The following is a 14,818-nucleotide window of genomic DNA, read 5'->3' as shown; positions in this document are numbered from 1 at the left end:
ATGCAGATAACCATTGTGTAAGCGGCACCGTCGGCGACAGGTTTCTGCTGTCAGACTCTTGGTGCTATTTAATCTATATTGCTGAAGACATTACGTTTCGCTCTCACTTCTTTTTGTACTCGATTTTTTTGTATCGTTATGGTCCAGCTTTGACGTTAAATCGCTAGCTCTGACACAGCTGACCAGGTATGCTTTCACGTAGACTTCTTGGAGGATAGGCGATGCTGCTTCAACGGGGATCCCCCATTTTAAGAAGCCCGAAGATACATTTTTCTGCCAAAATCAAGAAGGTAACCTTATCTGTCATCATCCGTATGTTTGCTAATATTCTTTCAACTGACTGGTAACTAACATGTTAGCTAACGTTAGCTACTTTACTTGAGTCAGCTACCAGTAAGAGGAAGATACTACTCAATTGATTTTTTTTTTAAACAGCTTATCTTAACAGCCATAAGTCATATTTGGTGGAGTGAAACTCAGCAACGCCTAAAGTGTGTTATTGACCTATTAAAATAAGAAGGTTTTTAAAGTTTGTTCTTTTTTGCAGCTTGTTTCTGCCCCCAGTATTCTCTGTGCCTGTGGTCAGCTATGGAGACTACTCAGGTAACGGTGGATGTCAGAGGAGAAACATCCCCAGGTAAGTCTGTTCAACTACACTGCAGACAACTAAATATAAAGACACTTGTAACATTATCTTAGACCTTCATGTAGAACATGCTATGTGATCACATGATCTATTTTTGAAGTGTAGCTATGCCAACATATTGAACTTTGTTTCCCTAAATCTTCTTGTTATGTGTTTGTATAAGAACACTTTTTTTTCAATTAAGTACAATTCCTGGAAGTTAATGTTCAGTATTTACCAAGTTTGTAGAATGTAACATGTGAGATGATTGTGACCCATGTCAGCATTTAATTATGTTTGCTTCTATATATTGTACAATAAAGAACGTTATCACATCAGGTAAAAAACACAATTTTGTCCATTTCTAGGTGAGGTGATTGCAGTTGTTGGTAGCTGTGAATCCCTGGGATGCTGGAGCCATGAAAAAGCAGTGATCTTACATCCTCATGGGAATGATGGGTAGGTTAAATTCCAAGTTTAATAAAAAAAAAAACGTCCTTTAAATGATGACAGTTTGTGATTCTCTTACTATTACTATTCTGTCCATTTAAAATACATTTTGTTCCCCTGACAGAAATACTTGGGCCACAACAATCACTGTGCCTAAAGGAGTTGTCACCAAGTACCGCTATCTCAAAGGTTTCTTCCTTGAGTCAAAGGTGAGCGCAGTCTCCTGTCTGTATAGTTATAGCTCTAAGAATAAGTGATTGATATGCTTGTTGATTTTCAAAGATTATCCTTTGAAAGCAGTATTGGCTAAAGATGAATATTGTGGAATTCAATGCCAACGCTAATTCATATTAATTTATGCATGATTTGTGATGATGGATTTATGTAAATTCATTCGTTTTCTTGCCACAGCTCATCAGCAGGAAGGGGGACAAGAGGTTCTATTAGTTTATTCAATACACTTCAAATCGTTTTTGGGAAAAAGAATACGTTTTCTCCTTAAAGGTCCCATGTCATGGCCATTTCTACTGATCATAATTCCATTGTTGAGGTCTACTAAAATAAATGTATATTGTGCAATTTTCCAAAATCACATTGGTTTCTCATACAGCATCTCTGTATAGTATGTGTATTCACTCTCTGTCATGAACGGCTTGTTGGAGCTCCTGCACCCCCCTCCCTATGAGCCCAGTGGCCGTCTGCGAGACAGCGAAACCCAGCCCAAACACACACACACCCGCAGCCTGGCTGGGAGTTTGTGTGTGTGCTCATACACCGACTCACAGCCTCGCCGCGTCCCGCCGTCTCAGGGAGGAGAAATCGGCGGAGCTGCAGCTGAGAAAGGATTTTGTGTGTGTGTGTGTGTGAGGAAGGCTCTGCGGACGTAACGTAACGGCTCCGTGGATTGGTCCATTTGGTCCATTTGGGTATAGGCACGTCACTGTACCCAGGAAGAAAAAGAGAAATCTCCAACAAGGCGTTCTGGGGCAGCATAGACAGGTCTTTTCTGTGTTAGAGTTTTACTCGCTACAGGCTGTACTTTGAGGGTTTGTGACTTTGCAGACCGTTTACATGCAGAAAAACCTTCATAACAAACAAGGGGATGGGTATAACCGGAAAAGCATGACATGGGACCTGTAAGACCAGTTTTGTAGAATAGGCAGGCTCTGTATACACTACAGTAGAAACAAGAGGGACCATATTTCCCCGGGAAGGAAAGAGATAGAAAATGTGTCAGACATTTACCTTAACAATATATATATATATATATATATATATTTATAATTCAGCTATTACCTCAAATTATTATAAGGGGATTATTATTTGTTATGTAATGGGTGGGGCTCACATTGTGTGAGACTCAAAGCCTGCTTTGCTTGACTTCCTCAAGTATTTGTTTGTGGGATGCCTCTCTGTAAACTGATAGGCTTAAAGTTTCTGCCAGCTAATGCTTGTCATTGGCTTTCAACAGTTGATGAACGGTTCATTAAATTAACATTGGCCAGTTACTCGTGCAGTTTAAATATTGCATATGAAACTGCAGTTAGTCTCATCAGCGATGCATTTAGTGTACACTTGATCAGTATTTCTTCCATGTGATATTGTCTTTCTTTAATGATTTTATATAATAAAAAAGAGATGCTAACCTTTTGCTGCTGAAATTGATTATGACTTTGTTACAGATAGAGAGCAGCCTAACTGAAGAACTTTTTTTTTTTTTTTTTTTCACTAATAATTCACATTTCAGATTCAACAGATGGTATCTGACTGCCCCAGCGGGAGATTGGTGACTATACCAGCTCTAACTCCTTTCTGACACCCTAGTCCAACAAGCAGCTGCGCTGACACCAGACTGAAAGCTAGATCAATGTATCTGATTTGAAAGCCCTAACACTGTACCAAACATTGAAATTGCAGAGTGCAGGTGGTCCCTATCAAGTGATAGTCAATATGTGGGAGACCCATCAACACCCGCGCACGATGAGCCCCACAGGTATAGAACAACGAAAAACGGTGCACGGTGTGGTTGGGTTGGGTGAAGTGTGCCATGCCTAGGGATGCATATCGTTGACTTTTTTACGATACCGATACCACTGAACGATACCGATACATATTGTGATACTTTGAAAATGTATCATCCCACAATTACTCCCATGAAGCGCTTTACGATATAGTTAACATGTCAAATGAATATTAAATTCAATTGTGGGACTTCTTGGACCTTTTAGTACTGAACCAACTATGAAAAATACATTAAAAAATATGAAGGAAACCGAAAATACAGGTGTGCCGCGTGAATAGCACATCTTGTCAATGCAAACAGACCGTTATAATTAATGTTAAACCTGAGATTCGACTAGAGAACAAATACATAATAGAATAATGTTCATGAGATCTCGGCATTGTACAAACAAACAAATCTCATCTTTAAAATCAACATTTACCTTCACTGGTGAGAGAAAACAAATCCCATCACAGTTCATTTGTGGGACTTTTACCTTTCTAGTATTGAACAAACAATGAAAAATACATAAAATATGAAGAAAAACGATTATGCAATCTAATTTATAACACCTGCCATCACGGGCCACGGACTCACATTTAAAATGTATTTTAAAGAAAAAAGAAAAAAAATATTATTATTTTTTTAAAGTATCGAAACCGGATCTGATTTCGGTACGGTATACCGTAGCCACCAGTAACCTGTATTTTGGTAATACCGGATACCGGTATGCATCCCTAGCCATGCCCCCTACACACCTCCCATTCCCTGTCCTAGCTCTATATGATACAGTTGCCCATCAATACTTACATAGGGTCAGCTGTTTAACCACTGAAGAAACAAGGTTAGTATTTGAGGGAAAGTCTAATCTGACCTTTAATTTATCGTTTTGGGCAATGTGTATCTCAAAATTAACAACCTACCACTTGATTGCAGTGTTTATGTTTTGGCAAAAAGAGCGGGACAGCACTTGCTGGAATAATCTAGAGCCATAGACTAAACTCTGCAATGCAGCATATGTCATGAACTGATATTGTACACCTCTCTAGTTAAATCAACATTGTTTTGGACTAACACTGGCAAAGTTCATTTTGTTAAAATGAGCTGGTTGGCTAGAATAATTGCCTGCAACAAGCCCGTCACCCAATCATTTTCAGACATGTTTTGTTTGAGATCTGACTTTTTTAATAAACATCCTGCTAAACCAGCCTTACTGACAGGCTCATGCTCAGAGTCTAAGTTAAAATATATTTTGGAATCAAATACATTTTATTGCTTAGTTGAAACTTAAGGTTGAGACTAATCAAATTCAGAGCAATGAAGGCTGTTGTTTTGAGAGATCAAACAGAATTGCCTCTTTGTACACAGGAAATGCTCTGGTTTGATCTCAACCTTTGTGTCCCGCTTTTATCCAGTTTATAATGGGCTTTCCATTTATTGCAGAATCCCACCAGAATATTGACGATGGACAGTTTGGAATTCACAGTAAGTTTGATTTAAAATAACTAAAACTACTCACTACATACATAAGAACTATCAATAGTTCAGCTTGTAAAATCCTATGGAGACAAAAGTACAATTGAACTAAGTTGCTAACCAATGTGCTTAAAGGATCACTAAACCCGCTAATTGACCATTTGAATATTTATCACTTATCCAGTGTTTCCTTGAATTCTTAGAGAAAACGTGGTTTTTCATGCATGCCTCAAAGGTGAACAAAGAATCAAATGTGTTTTTCTTCAATAATTCAAAGTTGCACTGAGTGATAATTTGATATATAATTATCGTTTAGTGAGTAAAGTATCGCTTTAATCCCACAGCAGAGGTTTAAAAGTCTTTATTTTCTTAGAGAGCTGCCGCCAGTTCTTTGGTCCGCAGTCAAAGTAAATTTATGTTGTGTCTTTCTTTTTATAGACGGGGTGAATTGTGTGGACTCTGGTTGGCTCACGTGCCAGACCGAGATTCGCCTGCGCCTGCACTATTCTAAGACTTCTCCGGTATCAATTACTAAGAAGAAATTCAAGAAGTCACGCTTCAGGTACATGTGACACTGAGGTCGAATGTAATACGCAGAGAACATTTTCGTTGAAAGTGAAATGAGACGGAGCAGAAGGTCATTACAGAGCTACTATTAGCCAACCTTTTTCTAAAGTGCAACAGAAACTCTGCATATGAGGGAGGCTGAGAGTACAACCTCACTTGTCTTTTCATGTTTTGATGCATTCATTTCTTTAAGTATATGCTTCTTTCATCATCCCCATATCTGTGTATTTACCTTGTTGTTTATTTTCCCTACCAATACAGAATCAAGCTGACGTTAGAGGGGTTTGAGGAGGAGTATGAAGATGAGGAGGAGGAGGAGGAGGAAGAAGGCCAGCTTAGTACTGCTTCTTTGCTCAGGGAGACCACCACTCTGGAGATCAGCATGATCAGTGCCAACGGCTATAAGTCCCGCCACTCGCAGCCTGAATGTGGTAATGCACTGGAGCCCTCCCAGTGGACCGAGTACAACATCCACACAATGGACCCCTACAACCTGGAGCTCACCTTTGAGTTCTTTGAGGTAAAACTGCTCATGATAAACTAATCAAATAGGTATTCCTGACCTAACATATCAAGTATCATAGAAGGATAGGGTTGGGAACCGAAAACTCGGTTCCAGATAAGAACCGATAAGAAAATGCTGGGTACCGGGTACCCATACAAAATACACAATTTCGGTTCTGCTTAACAGTTCCCAAACGCGGTAAACCCTGTATTCCACCGGGTCCGTCTGCGCCGCGGGGACCCGGTGGAATACAGGGACGGCCGGCACCACCCTTAATTTTTTTAACCGGCATCATGTAAGTTGCGCTGACAGGCGACAGAGGTCCACAGTTGCCCCGCAGCGAGGCTCCCCCCGCCCTCCCGTAGACAGTTCACGAGCTCAGTCACTTCATAACACCAAAGATGGATCGCGGTAAACGCTCTAAAGTGAGGCGCCACTACACTAAAAAAGAAAAAGACAAGGCACAGTGTAATGCCTGTTAATAGCTTGCCACAGGCATAGCTCAGTTATAATAAAGCACAGCTATTGTGTAATACATTTTTATTGCATGTATTTTTTTTATTTGTAAAAATGTCAGTTAAAGCTTAAAAGAATAAAGATATTTTTGTTATCTAAACGTTGGACCTCTTTCTTTTACCATTTTGGAATCGAAATGGGGAATTGATAAAAACCGGAATCGATAAGTAGAATCGGAATCGATACATTTCAAACAATACCCATCCCTATAGAAGGATTTATCTGTTTTCATTTGATTATTATTGTAGTAATATGAGATTTGTTTACAGGAGGATATGGGTGAGCATGTAGTCCAGGGAGATGCACATCCAGGATTTGTAGGCACAGCTTGCCTCCTCTCCTCTTCTTTCGCGGAGAGCGGTAAGGACTTTGGAGTAGCCACACTTCCCATAATGGGCCGAAATTCCAGACAGACCATCGGAAAAGTCAGAGGTAAGATATCTGGCTGCTTAAGGTAGTGAGCAACTGCTTAATCTCTTTTGAAAGTATTTATATGCTTTACTTCCTCTTGAGTGACTTTAATTGTTCACACAGTGCACGTGGAAAAGCTTGTTGACCGACTTGATACTCTTGTTTTTAGTGGATTACCTGGTGATGCGGCCTATCCAGGGTTTGCATTGTGACATGAGCTCCTCCTTCACCAAGTACTGGAAGAAAAGAAGTACTCTGGATGTGGGTCACAGAGGAGCTGGCAGCACACACGCAGCCAAGTGAGTCACCAGAATACACTTTGACCTGGACGGGATACAGTGCCTTGTCTGGAAAAAAAATAAGTCAATCGAACAGTGTGTGCCAATAGTACATTAGCAAACCTGCATCTATCAACACATGGTGTTCTAATATGTTTTTCAGGCACCACAGAGTTAGGGAGAACACCATAGCCTCGTTCAAAAGCGCTGCCCAGCATGTGAGTTACGCAGACGATTAAAGCAGAATTACATGTTAACCTTAACGTCATAGCTTGTGCCTAGATTATATGTCAATAATGTACTTGCAGGGCGCTGCCTACATAGAGTTTGATGTTCACCTCTCCAAAGATTCTGTTCCCATCGTATACCACGATCTGACATGCTGCATTTCCACCAAGAAGGTAAAATAAAAGCCTGTCATATTCCCATACACAAATGTATGTCATTACTTCAAATAACTGAGGTCATTCTATCTCTCCTCGACAGAAAAATGACAAGACTTCTCTGGAGCTTATTGAGGTGCCAGTCAAAGACTTGACCTATGATCAGCTGCAGCTCCTGAAGGTAAACATCTTGAGTAATGGCCAGAGCTATGCAACTAACACACAAGTTAAGATGGACGTGGACAATGTTGATATACATTACACCAATGCTTTTCCTGATGTATGAAGCAACTATTCAGAAATGGCTATGAGAGTTAAGAATGTTCGCACTCTATTATACCAATGAATTGTGAAGCAGTAGGCCATGAGAACTGAAAATAATGTGCGGAAAATGTAATGTTTTGTTGGCTATAGATTTGATGATGTTTTTGTTTTGTTATACAGCTGGCCCATGCCACCGCAATAAAAGAAAACAATGACAAAGGTATGCACCCACTATTTGAATCCTCTCACCAGCTTCTGCGAGGAAAACAATGTGGAACAGACAACATGTTTAAATGCATTTCATTTCTGTGTTGTAATAGTACAACAGTAATAAATTCAGCTTTGATCAAATGTTGCTCTGCGCATTCACACTCATCTCTTTGATTTGTCTCGACAGATTTGCTGGACGATGAAGAAGAGGTTGATGAACATCAGCCATTCCCTTCACTCACACAGGTACATAACTGAATGATTCCTGAATATTAAAAAGCTGGGTATTTATCAAAGACAACCTACTACTTCTACTTGTTGCCTATGTTTTTGTCATGTCTTAGTCAAATCAAGAGCATCCTTCATATTTACATTTTTTTAATAGATCTTCCAAGCTATTCCTGAGCATGTGGGCTTCAACATTGAGCTTAAATGGATTTGCCAGATGAAGGTGAGCAAGTCAATAGGTCCAATGGAGCGTAATTCAAATAATATTTTGATTGTAGATTTAAATGTGGGATAATAACACATCCTTATTATAAACTCATTTGATTTGATCAGGACGGGTCATGGGATGGCAACCTATCCTCCTACTTCAACATGAATACCTACCTGGATATCATCCTGTCCTGTGTCCTGCAAAGAGGCGGGAAAAGGCGTATTGTCTTCTCCTGCTTTGACCCAGATATCTGCACCATGTAAGCACGGTTGGCAACTGAGGATACAGAATGCCCAGATTTAATCAGGCTGTACTTTTTAAAACGATTTTTACTCTCTACAGTTCATTCGTCAAGCAAAATATGATTCATCTTGTCATTGGTTTTCCCTCAGGGTGCGTCAAAAGCAGAACAAGTACCCCATCCTCTTCCTCACTCAGGGAATTTCCAACAAGTACCCTGAAATGATGGACATCCGCTGCCAGACCACTCAGATCGCCATAAGTTTCGCCCAGAGTGAGAATATTATGGTGAGCAGTGAAATGCAGAAAGTCATTTATTTATCATAAAGTGTCCACTGAATTTTCTAGAATTCAAAGAAAAACAGTTAATGAAGGTAGTTTCACACCAACTGTTTTAAAATATAACTAAATTCAAGGTGTAATTTATATTTTGAAAGCACTACTCCTGTTGTAATTCGCCAGTGTGACGATCAAAAACACCATCAGCTGTGGTACTTGGTAAGCAAAATACTGTTAAAATGTATCCAATTTAATCTAGAAATAGCAGAATGTGTACAAATATTTGTTTTGTCGGTTGTGAACCCTCCCTTAACAAACATTGCTGCAATGCCTTTGCAGCAATGCAGACTTACAAAAATACTCTCAAGTCAGTCACGCAGCATTGCAGTGTCAGCTGTCTTTTAAGAAATCCTAAGTGCTTCTATGAAGTGCAAAAACTCCCTCCGGACAGTTTACTCAGCATTTTCTAAGGTCACTTTGTAGGTGACCGCTCATATAAGGCTGAATTAGCTTGCTTGCTATGTAAAACATACATTCTTAAACCAGCATAAAAGCGAGTAGCATTTTAAGATTACGTTTATATAATTTAACAAACCCACCTTTTTTCTTAGTGGATTTCCTTGCTTGCTCTTTCTAGGGAATCAGTGCCCACACTGAGGAGCTGCTGAAGAACCTTTCCTACATTGGGGATGCCCAGTCTAAAGGCCTGGTGGTGTTCAGCTGGGGGGAGGACAACAACGAGCACGAGACCAGGAGGAAGCTGAGGGAGCAGGGAATCGATGGCCTCATCTACGATAGGTAGGTCAAAACATGTTTATGTGTGGCAAGGCAATTTTATTTATATAGCACCTTTCAGCACGCGACAACTCAAAGTGCTTTACAAAATAAAAACAAAAGACATATAAGAATAAACACATTATTAAATGGCATTTAAAAACAGGCATCAAAAAGCAAAGATAATGAAATAAATAAATAAATCAACACAGTAATGGCAGTTGAAATTATTCTCCAACAAGTTTTGTTTGCACAACAATGTCCATTCAAATGAATAATACAAGTTGGAACACGGGTTGCTGCCATTCCTGGTGTGATAACATGGTCATGTTTCAAGCTGTTGTGCAACACCAAAGAAAGCCAACTGAATAGTACACAATGTCCTGTTCTAAATGCATTGACAATACGACTCCTGGTATGTCACTGAACCATTACAAGGCCTTTCTTATCAGCACAGTTCAGTATTCAGGGTCATATCATCAGGCACTGGCAGACACATTCATCACCTGGCATCTGCTGTAGCTTTTGATGAAAGTGGTTTGGTTAATCATTGAACATTTTGTTGATGAATGTGAAACTGGTACACAAGACGTGCCAATGTTGTTACATAAAGGTCAGGTTGCTAGCGTGGTGAAAGAGTGTCCTGTGTGTGGCCAGTTTGTCCAGCCGTATCAGTTCTCTGATACTCTATACAGATACATTTGCTTTATATATGTTGAACGCTTGTACAAACAGGCTTTGAACTAGGGATCGACCGATATGGCTTTTTCAAGGCCGATACCGATTATTAGTAATCAAGGAGACCGATAACCGATATTTGGAACCGATATACATTTGCAGTAAAATCAGAAAATCTTGGTGTCAACATGTAGAATAACACAAACTCCAACACAACTCAACACAACTTCTTTGAAATGCATTTAAGCATAGCCTACATTATGTTTAATGAACTTTTAAACATCTTACAACTGGTTTCCTCTCTGAGCCCTTTTCTTTAGTGCAGCCATCTGCTATGAGTTAGAGAGAGACAAGAATTGGGGCTGCAGGCTGACATGCTTAACTAACAATAATGCTTAATTTATTATATCAAACCAATGCCTGTCTGTCTAGCATAACATCCCAATAAGCTGCTAGCAACTGCAAAACACTAGTGCTTGCTAATGTTTTGCAAACTATTAAAAGTGAGGCTATTACAGTAGACCTAACGTTAGACTAGTGGCCTCACTTCTAAACATTTGCTAAATACATTAGCTAATGAGCTGCTTCACATATCAACCTGAAAAACGTCGAGGCTCCACTCGCAGCCCCCCCTCCGCACCACAGTTCCGCTGCGAGACGCTGCACGCTGACTGACTTCCCCCGTCCCTGTGTAACTGGGAAGCTGATAGAATTGGATCAATAGATCGTGCTGTTTTTGCAGCTTCAGCATAGGGGATTGGGATGTTTATTGAACTTCGGCTTTCAACTGATTTACCTTCGAAACACATGTGGCTCTGCCGCTCAGCGCTGCTGCTCGCCTCTGTCTGTGTCTGCGTTCTTCGCACCTGCCTGTAATCTGAGAAGGTCCCGCCTCTATGGCTGGCTCCCGCCCGGCAAATCTTCAGTGTTGATTGACACTTCAGTAATAGCCTATCAGATAGCGCTGTGGGCGGGACATTGCTCGTGTGACTGCAGACAGAGAAACGGCCGCATCAGAGCCAAAGTGTTATCGGCAATTTTATTAAAAAAAAGGCCGATACCGACAATCGGTCAAATGATGAATATCGGCCCCGATAATCGGTCGACCCCTACTTTGAACCCTACAACACCAAACAGTCCTTACATAGATGTAACTTATTTTATCGTCTAAAGTCAAACCATTTGACTCGATCTCCAGGTTGTTGTTATAACTGTGCCTCTTTCTTACAGAATTTGTGAATGCTTGGTGCCATATTTTGACTCAAGTTCTCCAGATACCAGTAATGTCTCTCTGGTTCCTGGCTGTGTTTTGTTTATTTGCTCACTATACTCCCCCTGGCTGTTTTTCGGCTGTCCTCCCACTCTTACTCAGCTTGATACACAGCAGGAACAAAACATGTTCCTTGACAATGATGCAAGACTCTTGACTTCTAACGTCAACACCCTTTTAGTACAATACTTTGTTTCAGAGTCAATGATTACTTTATCTTTCTGGATTGTACTAAACGGGGTTGTTTGGTGGGTCAACTGCCATGTTTATCATTTTCTATCCAGTATTGTTTTGTATTTGCCAAGAAAGGCCTTATTATTTTGAGCTTGGCATGATACTCAGCGATATATTTTTGACGCAAGATGGGCACACAGAATGAATGGCTTGTTTAATGCATGAGGTGGTGTTATCATATATCGTCTTCTGTATGAACCAAACTAAGATTGAAACTAATAAATATCAATCTCATTAGTTAAAGCTGGTGTATGATAGTCACACAGCACCAAAGCACCTTGCAGTAACCATGCATCACACTAGCTTGTAAATCTTCAATAATATAAGTTGATAGTATAAAATAATGTTGCTCCATTATTAAGACCTGCATTTAAACCCCACAGCTATCCACCTCCCGTCAACTTTGTCAGATGTCGTGGAATATTTTTTACAGTTGCAATTTTTTAAATTATTTGCATCTATAATGTTTGAAGACGTGCTTGTGCTGCAGTTTGGGTTGTTAAAAGGGATGATTGCACTGGATCAAAACAAAAAAAAACTCGATACATTTGTCCAATCGATTAACATGAGTATGTTCACGTAAAGAGTTGTGGTTGATACACTCCGAGACATTTTGTACTCTCATTCTGAGCTACAGTTCCACTTCGGTTGTTAATATTGACTGGCTCTTATCCAATGTCATGTAGCTCCTGAGTGACCTTTGTCCTACACATAAGAGTAAGCTGCATAGCTGTGCTAAAAGTACTGTGCCCAAGGACAAAGAGGTGTTAGCTTACTGGAACAATAAATGGCCTTGTCCCTAAAGGGTTGGAACAATGCCTTTGTTCTCCATACTACTTGTCAGGGTGGTGGCCACACATGTGATTTGACCTGCAAGTAATAAACTGCTGCCATCCAGTGCAATTATCCACCTTGCCAAAATAAATGCAGTAGAAAGCATGGTTTTAATGATCAATGGTGCATGGAAAATTGGCTTTGGTTTAGCACACTGGAGTATTCTGTACATTTTTGCATCTTGTCTGAATCTGAATAATAGTTTAGTTATTGCATAGATTTTGTTCCACTGGACCAGAATGGCTGGGCGATATTTTGATATTATTTAGCAACTTTTAGTGTATTGAGATCGCATGTCATCGTATTATTATACCAAGTGTTACTGTTTTACAAAATGTTGTTCTCTTAATGGTTTATTCCAGGCAAATTGTTAGAAAATGTAACCATAAGGTTTAGTTATACTAGTGTGAAGAGTTTTGCCTAATGTAATGCATGACTTTGAAGCACAGTTAAACTTCATAATCTTAAAAGTATTGTTTTTACATGTGCCATATTATGATGTGTAGTATAAACATTAGATTACAAATAAATCTTAATAATTGTAATAAAGATATACATATTCCAACCCTAGCACCAAGCCATACCATTCTATTAGCCAAATTATTTTTGGATCGGGGAACTCTGACTCTGAATGGTGTATAGAAACTTGTGATGCAGCAGATCCAACCAACGATGTCCTCTTTTTCCCTTAGCATCTGTGAGGAGAAGGGGGAGCAACCTAACATGTTTCAGGTAGAGGAGCAACACACTCTGCAGGAGGTGATAACAGAGGAGACACGCAACAGCTCCACCTGTTCCTGCTACTCCATCCCCTGCTCCATGGCTCCTTGCGTTTCCTCCAAGGTCTGTTCTGGCAGCGGAGAGTCTGATTCCGGCCTCAGCTCCTCTTAACTTAGGTCTTTGTGGACCAATTTAGGAATGGATCAGCCAACGAAACAACAGATTCTCTCTTTTGTCTTGCATGTCCACAAATTGTAATTTATGCTTTCTATTGAAATAGGTGGAGGTTTTGCCAAAACATTAAGACAGCCATGTTTTTAGTTTTTTCAGGCCGAGGTCTTCATAATAGTGGAATAATGGGAAATCTTACATGACAGTGAATATTTTTGATTTGGCTAATATGTTGCATCACTTAAAGTGCTCAAATTCTCTTGCTTTTGATTTTTTCTTTACGGCAAATTCAAGTCCTAAACTTTATAAAGATGAAGTATAATGCTGTTTTCTGTTTCTGCTGTGCATGCAGCCATTACTTTAAAAGTGTTATTTTTATTGTATCGCTTAGCAATGAGTATTGGCTACTGATTGCTATTTCAGGTTCACCACAGAAATCATTTGGGAGTTATAGGTTGTCACTAATGGGCACGTAGATTATCTACTGCAAGTATAAGAGAACTGATTAATTGATTTCCTTTTGAGTGGACTGTCGAAAGCACTTACTCCTCCTTTCCACACTAAATCCTTATGTCTGTAAAAAACTCAGCTATTATTGTAAACAACATTATGGATGCACTATATCCTTAATTCTTTCTACATACTTAATTAGAGGAAAAACAGATGAATGTTTTATTTGACAGTGCACACACACAGCCTTAAGGAAAGGAGGGGGAGATCAGGCCCGTTTCTTTTGTTTAAACCACCAATACCTCACTCCTCATCTATTAGAATAGACTTGAGTTAAGATGTACGTACAGAATGAAAAAATACTTATAAATTGTACTTAACTTCACCTCACCCATGCTTTTTATTGCACGGAAGATATACTTTTTTGGTGCCAACTACGCTGGAAGTGTTTCATCATTTGCATATTGATATGGTGTATTAATATAACGCAATGATAATGCAGCATTTTGATCACAGCAAAACAAATCCATTTACTGGCTGTATATCGTCTTGCTGTCTGTACATGGGCACAATCTCTTAACTACATACAGTAATGATTGAGTTGTGCATGATCTGTATGAATCAATGAGTCTAGTGTGTAAAAACTGTCATTTCAGGGCAGAAGGGTGTAAAATGTATTGTAAATACAATTAAAACCTATATTTGTTTATTCTGTCAGACTTTTTTCTTTCACATCCAGTAAGTTGAGCTGGGCAATTTGTTGTGTACATTTTGTTTTTGCAGAGATTGTAGTATTTGTGGACTGACTGCATTTTCTCCTTTTATTCAAAAGAGTCACACAAATATCAATGTATCTCCTTTATCAGGACACTCTTAGATACAAGAGTTCCAAGGTTCATGTTTCCACTAATGCTGACAGAATAGCAACATCTGAAATATTCACAACAACAAGCTTCAAAGAATAGGTTAACACTGTTTCTGTCTGTCTAAAAATGCCAGTCACTTGTCCGTGTAAACATTAAAGTGGACCTATTATGCTATA

General features: G+C 39.5%; 1 protein-coding gene across 2 annotated transcripts; it reads left to right on the top strand.

Moving 5' to 3' along the window:
• On the top strand, positions 1-14,483 carry gpcpd1 (glycerophosphocholine phosphodiesterase 1). Of its 2 annotated transcripts, XM_034076719.2 has the most exons (21): positions 1-290; positions 548-637; positions 994-1,084; positions 1,200-1,284; positions 2,993-3,068; positions 4,521-4,562; positions 4,992-5,115; positions 5,382-5,640; positions 6,411-6,573; positions 6,722-6,851; positions 6,994-7,048; positions 7,139-7,231; positions 7,317-7,394; positions 7,658-7,697; positions 7,875-7,933; positions 8,073-8,138; positions 8,249-8,385; positions 8,519-8,654; positions 9,283-9,443; positions 11,328-11,377; positions 13,128-13,255. In XM_034076719.2, exons 2-21 carry the CDS (start codon positions 589-591, stop codon positions 13,169-13,171), a joined length of 1,938 nt encoding a protein of 645 aa, XP_033932610.1. In that variant the 5' UTR covers positions 1-290; positions 548-588; the 3' UTR covers positions 13,172-13,255. The 2 variants fall into 2 exon arrangements, with proteins under 2 accessions (XP_033932610.1, XP_033932609.1); XM_034076718.2 differs by lacking the exon at positions 11,328-11,377 and having other exon boundaries at positions 2-290; positions 13,128-14,483.
• The last annotated feature ends 335 nt before the right edge of the window (positions 14,484-14,818 follow it).

The sequence above is a fragment of the Pseudochaenichthys georgianus genome, chromosome 24 (genome assembly GCF_902827115.2).
Source record: "Pseudochaenichthys georgianus chromosome 24, fPseGeo1.2, whole genome shotgun sequence".
NCBI classification, from domain to species: domain Eukaryota; kingdom Metazoa; phylum Chordata; class Actinopteri; order Perciformes; family Channichthyidae; genus Pseudochaenichthys; species Pseudochaenichthys georgianus.
Note: the sequence above shows the minus strand (reverse complement) of the source record. Positions and strands in the feature narration are given on the sequence as shown.